The sequence below is a fragment of the Phoca vitulina genome, unplaced genomic scaffold, assembly GCF_004348235.1.
Source record: "Phoca vitulina isolate PV1807 unplaced genomic scaffold, GSC_HSeal_1.0 scaffold2, whole genome shotgun sequence".
Lineage (NCBI taxonomy): Eukaryota > Metazoa > Chordata > Mammalia > Carnivora > Phocidae > Phoca > Phoca vitulina.
The window spans coordinates 86043198-86053529 of NW_022589705.1; the positions used below are offsets into that span (position 1 = coordinate 86043198).

General features: G+C 37.2%; 1 protein-coding gene across 18 annotated transcripts in view; it reads left to right on the forward strand.

Annotated features, from left to right (window-relative positions):
• EIF4G3 (eukaryotic translation initiation factor 4 gamma 3) overlaps nucleotides 1-9926 on the forward strand; it is a 333115-nt gene extending 323189 nt beyond the window's left edge. For 17 of the 18 annotated variants that reach the window (XM_032391889.1, XM_032391850.1, XM_032391921.1 and 14 more), the window contains 3 exons: nucleotides 4825-4906; nucleotides 6767-6913; nucleotides 8879-9435. In XM_032391889.1, the coding sequence (XP_032247780.1) occupies nucleotides 4825-4906; nucleotides 6767-6913; nucleotides 8879-9060 (411 nt within the window). In that variant the 3' untranslated portion in view covers nucleotides 9061-9435. Of the gene's footprint in view, nucleotides 1-4824; nucleotides 4907-6766; nucleotides 6914-8878 lie in introns of all 18 variants that reach the window. The other variant, XM_032391835.1, reaches the window with a different exon arrangement.
• Nucleotides 9927-10332: the final 406 nt, after the last annotated feature.

Sequence of the window (10332 nt, forward strand, 5' to 3'; positions counted from 1 at the left end):
AGAAGTGAGCAAATACTGTTGGACAAATGGTGCTGATAGAATTGCTTGGTGCAGGGTTGCTGTAAACCTTCAATTTATAAAAAAACACAGTATCACTGAAGTACAATAAAGCGAAGCACAATAAAACAAGGTATGCCTGTATCTTCCCTTTCGCTTCATAGGAGTATTTAACCTTATTAAGTTAGTTTTTATTTTTTCATGTATGTGTATTTGAAACTATAAGGCTGTTTTTTATTTTTATAAGATTTACAGTCTTGTATAAGGTCAAGTAAAACTATTCAAAACAGAAGCCATTTTTCTGGGTCTCTCATTAGTTTAGCATATGCCCTACATTTTACTATTCAAAAAATAGACATTTTGGGCGCCTGGGTGGGTTAGTCGGTTAAGCACATGCATTCGGCTCAGGTTATGATTCCAGGGTCCTGGGATCAGTCCCACATCGGGCTCTCTGCTCAGCAGGGAGTCTGCTTCTCCCTCTTACCCTCCCTTTCTTTTCTTCTTCTCTCTCTCTCAAATAAATAAATAAAAATCTTTAATTAAAAAAATACATATTTTTTCTAAATGTTCCTGCATTTTAAATACTATTCTGGGTGAAATTAATAAATAATACATAGTGGGGCACCTGGGTGGCTCAGTCGTTAAGCGTCTGCCTTCGGCTCAGGTCATGATCCCAGGGTCCTGGGATCGAGCCCCGCATCGGGCTCCCTGCTGAGCGGGGATCCTGCTTCTCCGTCTCGCTCTGCCTCTCCCATACGCTTGTTCTCTCTCTCAGTAAAATCTTAAATAAATAAATAAATAAATAAATAATACATAGTTATTGTGACTTGTGTTGGCTTTCATCTTCATAGTAATTCTTCCTTCTGAAAACTTTATACCTTATTTTTCTTGTGGAGTCTACTGATCATGTCTCTTTTTAATCTGCTACTGTTTTCCTTTAGTGATTCTTGTTTATGTAAGTATGTTTTATTTGTACACATTTTTCATGGGATCATATAATAATCCAAGTTGAAAGTCATGGATGGCTAATCTGGTCCTCTCCCTCTTGGATAAATCCTTTTTTGTAGTCTTTGTAATGGCTTGTTAATTCTTTATCCACTCTTAGGCATTGAGAAATAATGAAACTTCTGATAATTTGGGGTTTTTTAAAATCTATTTTCCTCCATGTCTATTCAGGATAATAAGTCTATCCTGTCATCTAGTTGGGAATCTTTTAATTAATTGTAATAGTTTACCATTATATCCCTGTCTCCCTCTCTAGGTTCTCTCATCCTTTCTTGAAATCTTGATATCCAGACTCTTGTCTGGTTACTCTTATCCAAACAGCCTGCATTTTCAGTATCCCTTCTCACAAGTGACATGTGCAAATTGAGCATGATTGCCAGATGTGATGAAACAGTGTGGAGTTAGGCAGTGCTGTTCCATTTTTTGTTTTGGACTCTGTGCTTCTGGCAGACTCACCAAACTGAACTCAAACTGCTCTTTCAGTCATATGGTACGCATTCTTTTATGTTCCTCAGTTTAGTTATCTCTGCCATCTGGAACTTTAATGCATTTGGTTTTGGAACCAGAATGGGGCTTTTAAAAATTATTTCTGCTTATGTTCATCTGCTTAAATAAGATACGAGTTTTTGTCTATCAGGACAGTTTAGATTCTGACTTTGGTCATAAAATTTCCTTGCCATCTTTTTCACTTTGTGTCCTCCTTGCATTTCATTAATGCAATCAGCTTTATCCCCTTCCAAGTTATGGGTAAAATATGTGAATGGGGCAAAGTAGCTTCCTTTCAGGGACAAGATCCCACCCGTACCCCCATGGACACTTCCAGCTGCTAACCTGTTTATTATTTCACATCATTTTGCTGTCTATTTCATCTTTCATCTTGCCCACAAGGGTACAGCTGCCATTACATAATTTGTCAGAAGCCTTGCTGAAGTCCAGGGCATATATACCTATATCCATCTGAGCTACCATATACTAATCAAATCAGAAAAGGAAAGGTTAGTTTAGCATCACTTGTTTTTCATGTACTTACTTATTCCTCCTGGCATAACCATCTCTTTTCTCTCTAAGACTTTTAAGCCATTTATGTGGTAGTTTGTTGTAGGATTTAGCATAGAATCAGCATCAGCCTTTCTGGCATGTTATCAACGTGCCTTGTTTTGTTTAAAAATCCAGTCAGTGGGCACCTGGGTGGCTCAGTCGGTTAAGCATCTACCAATGGCTCAGGTCATGATCCTAGGGTAATGGGATGGAGCCCCACTTCGGGCTCCCTGCTCATTGGGGGACCTGCTTCTCCCTCTCCCCCTGCCCTTCCTCCCTGCTTGTGCTCTCTCTCTCGTACTCTCTCTTTCTCAAGTAAATAAATCTTTTTAAAAAAAATAGAAATCCAGTCAGTGTTTACATATTTAACATTATTCTTTTTTGCCATGATTTTTCATAGATACCATCATTTCAACCATTTGGTCTTTTATGTTCTTATGTATTGCAAAATGATGCCATTTTCACCTCTTCATCAATGTTGGGCTTCATTTTTTTATATCACTATTTATTCTGCCTATTCTGGACCAACAATTGTTATCCTTACAGAGAAGACAAAGGGTAAATTTCACTGAATGTAGATTATTCTAATAAAGATGACTTTTAAAAAAGAGAAAGAAAAAACAAAAATGTAATAGTAGTTGAGCTCATAGTACATGAAGACATTTGTTGCTCTGTCTGATACCAGAATTATGTAAATCTGAGTTTGCTTACCCAGTTAGCAGACCCATTTGCCTTCTTGTTCTTCCCATTTTTGTTAAGATCTTTGCTTAATCTGGGGCACCTGGGTGGCTCAGTTGGTTAAGCATCTGCCTTTCGGCTCAGGTCATGATCCCAGGGTCCCGGGATCAAGTCCCGCATCGGGCTCCCTGCTCAGCAGAGAGCCTGCTTCTCCCTCTCCTTCTGCTGCTCCCCCTGCTTGTTCTCTCTCTCTCTCAAATAAATAAATAAAATCTTTAAAAAAAAAAAGATTTTTGCTTAATCTATAGTGTTCTCAACACTATTCTTCAGGTCTGTTCTATTCTTAAATATTAGAGTTAACAATATTTAGCTTTATTTGGTAGAAGCAATATGCAGTTTATTTCTTTATAAGAAACAGTCAAATGGTTTGGAAGTGGTGTTTATTATCTAATTCTTTTTAGCTAATTTGTTCATATTTTTTCAGAAGTATTTGGGAATTTCAGATGATACTCAGTACTTGAAATAGCTCTGTCAACCTATTTTTAAAGTATTGTTGAACCAAAAATAATGGTGTATTTTTATTCTCTCATTTATTCTTCAAAAATAATTGTTCACACTTTGCGAAAGTAATTTCTGGGTCTAGACCAGTCTGGCTTCAGTCTAAATAAAGTTTGTTTGTTTGTTTACAAGGTGTAAACCACAACTGGCTATAACACATAAATCATCAAATCTTTTATATGTGGCTCTTGCCCCATCCTATCCCCATCCTCAGCTGTTAGCAGTAGCACCACATGTTTCTGTTCTTTTGGAAAAGATTGGTAATGAAACCTCTTACTGTAACACAGCCCACCATGTGCAGTGCTGCTGGTATCCTGCAGAGCTGGCCATCTGACTTGTTAACCCCTCTTAACTTGTCTCTCGCCAAGTGATGTATGAGGTTAGGTATTCAACAAAGAGAGAGCAGCTAGTTAATCTGTGTCAGTTTTAAAATTCATAAACATTTAACTGATCTCCAAATATCTTTGAAATTCTTAGCTTTCTAACACAGAGGTTTATAATGACATCCTAAGTTTGTTCCTGGCCAATCATTTTAAGGCTGACCCAGTGGAAAATACTATGCTGTGCTATTAAAAGAAGCTGAGACAAGCATTAATTCTGTTCAGAAGCATAGGAACATAAACTTTGAAAAGTATTTGAAATACCTTCCTAGAAAATGTCTCCTTTTGTTTGTGTTTTCCTCTTGCTATTCATCTGGCTTAGTACAGCGTTTTATAGCAAGATCTTTCTTTTTTTAAGAAGATAAGATCTTAAGAGAAACTAAGAAACAAATTTGAAGCCCATTTACTCTACTTAACATATCTCTAAGTACATTTTTTCTGCCATCCTTAGAAAAGAGTAATATTTTTCTCACCACCACCTGAAAGATTTGAGACAATGCTTGAGTTTAATCTCTAGTTCACATTAAAGTTAAGATAAAAAAGCAATGTTAGCACATCTAAAAATTGTTGCACACTACTCAGAAAAGTAGTCTCTAAAACACACTGGGGTGAGATCATCTTAATATGAGTTATTTATTGAGGAAGAAAAATGTTTTTTTTGTTTTTTTTGTTTTTTTAAAGATTTTATTTATTTATTTGAGAGAGCGAGAATGAGAGAGAGAGAGAGCATATGAGAGGGAGGAGGGTCAGAGGGAGAAGCAGACTCCCTGCTGAGCAGGAAGCCCGATGCGGGACTCGATCCCGGGACTCCAGGATCATGACCTGAGCCGAAGGCAGTCGCTTAACCAACTGAGCCACCCAGGCGCCCGAGGAAGAAAAATGTTTTTAAATGGTTGTACTTCCATATGCACATAGTGCACAACACTGTATAATTGAGCAAAATATAAGCAGCAGTAAGCTCTCTGAAAACTAAAGGCTGCTACCTAGAATATTTTCAGACAGAACTGGTGGTAGCCCAAGTATTTTCCAATGAATCAAGATTAATTTTTACAAGAATGTTGAATGTGACCCCATCTGTCCCTAGTGCCAGATGAGGCCTGGTGTAAGAGAAGTAATTTCTCTAATGTGCAAGGGTACTTTTAACTGTTCCATTTACTTTTGATTTCAGGCTAATCTAGATGAAAGCCAGATGAGTTCACCTACATTCCTTAGAGCTTTAATGACAGCCGTTTGTAAAGCAGCTATTATAGGTAAGTAACATTTCTGAAGGCAGCTCTTAACATCTGAAATCCCCGGTATGTTAACTGCTGATGATATGGGTCTGAGTTTATATTGTCTTCAAAATTTGCCCTGTGAAACTCATTTTCTTGTGCCAGTGGGTGCCATTTCTGTCTACAATGCCTAGGTTTCTCAAGCAGGGGGATGATTAGCTGCTGTGCCCATAGAAAGCCCAGATCTGAGCAGCTACTGCATGCCTTGTGTTCTTCCAATACATGCCACTTGGGTTGTTTCCTTCTCTGTTGGATGTGGTTTTACGTTTACCTTTCACCTCCAGTATGCGAAGCCTCCTCCATCTTCCATTCAAGATTTATAATGAATGGGTTGAATATTCTTAACCTAATATCAATGAAGGATTCGTCATTTCAACAGAAAAGCCATTTTATATAAAAACATACGAGGAAAGAAAACAATTGTTTCTTTTGCTTTATGTTGACCTTAGATGATGAGACAATGTCATTGTTAATCACATAGATGGATAGGATTAGGGTTGGTAGAAACCCTAAGTATTTAAGCTGCATATAGTATTCAACAATATTGAATGAGATCATCCACCTAGCCTAGAATAGAAATTCACATTTCTATCACTGCAGTAGGGAAAAAAGTCCCATCAGCTCAAAAGTTCAGAATTTCAGGTCTGTCATCATTTTAGAAGATAGCTTCAGAATTATATTTTAAGATTTTTTGTCAGATGAATGTTTTTTCAGTGTTAGGTCTTTAATGAGGTAAATAACAAGCTAATAGAAAGTCTTTATAAAAATATCTTAAGTCATTTCCAGTATCTATGGAACTGTAAGGCTGGTGTTTTTGGTTTTTTTGGAATTTTTTGTTTTTTTAAAGATTTATTTATTTTAGAGAGAGAGAGCAAGAGCGAGCGGTGCGGGGGAAGGCAGAGGGAGAGGGACACACTGAGCACAGAGCCCAATGCGGGGCTTGATCTCATGACCCTTAGATCATGACCTGAGCTGAGATCAAGAGTTAAACAGTCAACCGACTGAGCCACCCAGGCGCCTCATAAGACTGGTGTTTTAAAATCACAGCTGTAGAGGTGCCTGGTGGCTCAGTCAGTTAAGTGTCCAGCTCTTGATTTCAGTTCAGGTCATGATCTCAGGGTCGTGAGATCAAACCCTGTGTTGAGCTCCTTGCTCAGCAGGGAGTCTGCTTGAGATTCTCTCTGTCCCTCTCCCTCTGCCCCTCCCCCCCACCCCGTGCTCCCTCATGCGCGCTCTCTCAAAGTAAATATTTTAAAAAATAAAATCACAGTTGGAAAGTATAAAAGTTGCTTTAAAAAACAAGATTGTACCCCAGTGCTCACTTACAGAGGAGATAAAACCTTATGCTTCTTGGCATTGAGGATGAGATTTCCTCAACCTCTTTTTACTGTGCCTTTACTCCAGAAGGCCTAGATTGTATGTGTTGTTTGCCACTGTTAGAGTTGGTCCTCGCCCTCCTAGTAATAATAAAATGGTTCCGTTTTACCCTTCTGAAAAGATTAGCATGAACTATCACTTTAATTTCCTTTTTAATGTTTCTTTTATAGTTTGGAATGTCACAAAACCACTGTCCCTGTTTCATTATGATTAAAGATAAAGAATTGGGTGCACTCGTTCTGAGGGAACCCAGCACTCAAAATACATCCCCCCTCCATGTATTTTTATTATTTCAGGAAGAATATCCCATTAATAATTTCAGAATATCTTAGATTTCAAAATCTTTTCCTTGGACCCCCCTTGCTTCTGCTTTCCTTGTAGTCACATCTTATCAACTCAGAAAATTAAAAGTGGCTGTGTTAACTCCTTGAATGTAACGCTTAGTTCTTGTATCCCCCATAGCTGACTGTTCTACCTTCCGAGTGGACACTGCTGTTATCAAGCAGAGGGTGCCGATCTTACTCAAGTACCTAGACTCAGATACAGAGAAGGAACTGCAAGCACTTTATGCACTACAAGCATCAATAGTAAAACTTGATCAACCTGCCAGTAAGTTTACCTCCTACAATTAACCCAGCCAGTGGGTGAGATTTATCCAAGTCAGGACTTCAGAGATGCTTTGATGGGTTTTGAACAGCAAATAATAGAAGAATCACTACTAACAAAAACTCAGATAACCAACAACTTTAATAAACCTGGATTTTTTATGTACTTGACTTCTGTGAGAAAATGGTAATAAAATTAGTTTATATTAGAGATTTAATCCTCACTGTAGGGCAAGTCTGCCTAAGTGATGGAAATGTATCTGTACCATGCAGTATGGTACAGTATATTCACTTGAGCACTTGTGAATGTGGCTATTGTGACTAAGGAGCTTAATTTTAAATTTTATTTAATTTAAATGTAAATAGCCCCATGTGGTTAGTGGCTACCCTTTTGGATAATGCAGAGCATTGTGGTGATAGCATGCATGCATTACAGTCTTTCACCTTCTTTGACACAGGTCTTAGTAATGAAAGAGGATGATACTCTTCAGAATCCTCAGACACCCAACAAAGACATTAAGGTGTTTTAGACTAATTTTCACTTCAGGGTTATGATTAATTCTCTGCTAACCAGACAAATAAGGTAACCTGGACCACCCAAGTCTTAGTGATATTGGTAAATTAACTGAATTGTATTAAATCTTGAAAATTCAGTTGAAACTTGTGAAAGTGGATAGTAGTTAACAGGGCAATTTCAGAGCTGACATTGAAGTAGCTCTTTGGTACTTCCTTAGGTTTTATCTGTTGCTGGGCTTTCCTTCTTTGCTAGTGCTGATGAATCCCTCTAGGAGATAAAGGAAAAGATCGAAACAAATAATCCTCAGTTTGTAACTGAGGAGACATCTAAGTCTGAATCAGAGAATTAACTGACTTTGTTTTCTCTTTCTCAAGACATTTGGAGGGTCATTTAACATCATGACTTCCTTTTTCTGTTCTTATAGGATGAGGACTCATTCACTTTTCAAGAGATGAAATTGACGCTATATGCTCAGCCAGTCAAATTAAAGTGTCTCCCATAATGATCAGCTTTAATAATCCCTGGAGAGATGTTTAATTCTAGATTTACCATCAATAGAATTTTGGCCACTTGTTTCCATTTCCCCATAGGCTAACCAAGGTTTAGAGGATGAAAAGTGATTTCAATATTAGCTTAACTAATAAAATTACAAAGATAAATCCAAAGAAAAAATTTAATATGACTCATTCTAAGCCTAATATTTATTATCAGTTATTGTTTATTCTATTGCCTCCCTCTGTTCATATGAATGGAGGCTGACTTTAAATGAACTTAAGAGCCCATAATGAAGGGATTAAAAATAAAGGTTTTTATTTTTAATAAAATTGGTAATAAAAATTACCAGCTTTTTCTCTTTTTTGAACAATAACATAAGCTAAGTTTCCACTGTGGGAGCAAAACAGAAAAATTTGCCCAGATCATCTGGGCATTGAAAAAAACAGGCTGTTGTTTCTCTGGACAAAATCCAGATGAGATAGTTTTTACCCATATTTTCCATATAAATTATTACTCTTTCCAGTTTGAAAGCAACATTAGAAGGGGGGAAAGTACCTTCTGCCCTTTTCTTCCAAAATTTGTAAAAATTATATATTGTAAAATTTCAAACAATGGAGAATGTATAAAGAAGAAAGTAAAGCTATTTGTGTATTTAATTTTTATAGTGTGTAGTTTGAGAACTATATAATATCAAACACCTCAGCGCTATCAGAAAATAGTTCAAATTGAACAAAATAATAGCAATAAAAATAATTTAGATTGCTTAAATCTTTTTCCTGTTCTTTAGACAAGTTGTTTTTGCTATTATACTATAAAGAGGGAGTATGATGAATTGTTACGGATATTCTTCTCTAGGGGAACTCATGTGCATTCATTCATTCATTCCTTGGAAATATAATCTCTGTATCACAACTACAGCACCTCTAGAACTGATAGTATATTTTTACTTCCTTGCAGATTTGCTACGAATGTTTTTTGATTGCCTATACGATGAGGAGGTGATCTCCGAGGATGCCTTCTACAAATGGGAAAGCAGCAAGGACCCTGCAGAGCAGAATGGGAAGGGTGTGGCCCTGAAATCTGTCACTGCGTTCTTCACGTGGCTGCGGGAAGCCGAAGAGGAGTCTGAGGATAACTAAAGCTTCAAATACACAAAACGAAACAAAAGAAACAATTTAAGTATTTTTTTAAAAAGTTTCACGTCTTCGCCAATCACAGTGCAGCAAGGCCAATTCTCGCAGAAATCCCCACGTGTGCACGAGTGGGAGAGGGGAAAGAGAAAAAAGGTGATCATGGAGGAAAAAGGTACTGGAAAAAAGTAAACTTCAAACCTGAGGGCGGGAGCACTAAAACCAAAATACATGTATTATTTATAGAAAATATTTTCTGTTTTAATCTTTTCTTTTTAAACAAGGACTCATACTTTAAAAAAACACATCTGTTTAGCAAAAAAAAAAAAAAAGTTGAGAACTTTTTAATTTATTTTAAGGACTGCAAATGCCAGTGTAATTTTTTAATTTGCAGTTTCTGTAAACAACTTGTATAATAGAAAAGCAGAGAAATAAATTTCCCTCCCCTGCAGATGCACCTCACGTTTGTTTTAAAGCATAGTAGTTAGTCCAGATTTAAGAAGGTTTGGGGTGAATAAGGTAAGAAAGATTTTTTTTTTTTTTGGCATCAAATCTTTCTGCCTGCCTCTCAGCTTGCTTCAGAAAATTAAAAAAAAAAAAATCACAATAGTAATCAACACATACATAACCTTGGAACAGAAGGAAATGCTGTGGACCAGAGAACTCCAAGAATTGTTTAAAAAATTTAAAAAACAAGTGCTACCCTGCGAAAAGTACTCTTAATACTTTTGAAATCTTTAGAGCAACTTTAAGGCTTGTAAATACATAGAACAAATATTTAAAAAAAAAAAACAAAAGGAAATTGAGTCAATACTATTTCTTTTCACTTTCAAAATATAAAGAACAAAATAAAGACAAACATTGCAAGTTTAAAAGAAAGTAAAATGACTTCTCCTTTTGACAGCTGCTGCATGTGCGCCCATCTCTGGGAGGTGCTGTCTGGCTATTTGTTGTCTAATCCAAATCACTCCTGAGGGTGGGTGGGTAGGTGTGTGTGTGTGTGTGTGTGTGTGTGTGTGTGTGTGTGTCTATTTGTTGTCTAATCCAAATCACTCCTGAGGGTGGGTGGGTAGGTGTGTGTGTGTGTGTGTGTGTCTCTATTTGTTGTCTAATCCAAATCACTCCTGAGGGTGGGTGGGTAGGTGTGTGTGTGTGTGTGTGTGTGTATGTGTGTGTGTGTGTGTCTATTTGTTGTCTAATCCAAATCACTCCTGAGGGTGGGTGGGTAGGTGTGGTGTGTGTGTGTGTGTGTGTGTGTCTATTTGTTGTCTAATCCAAATC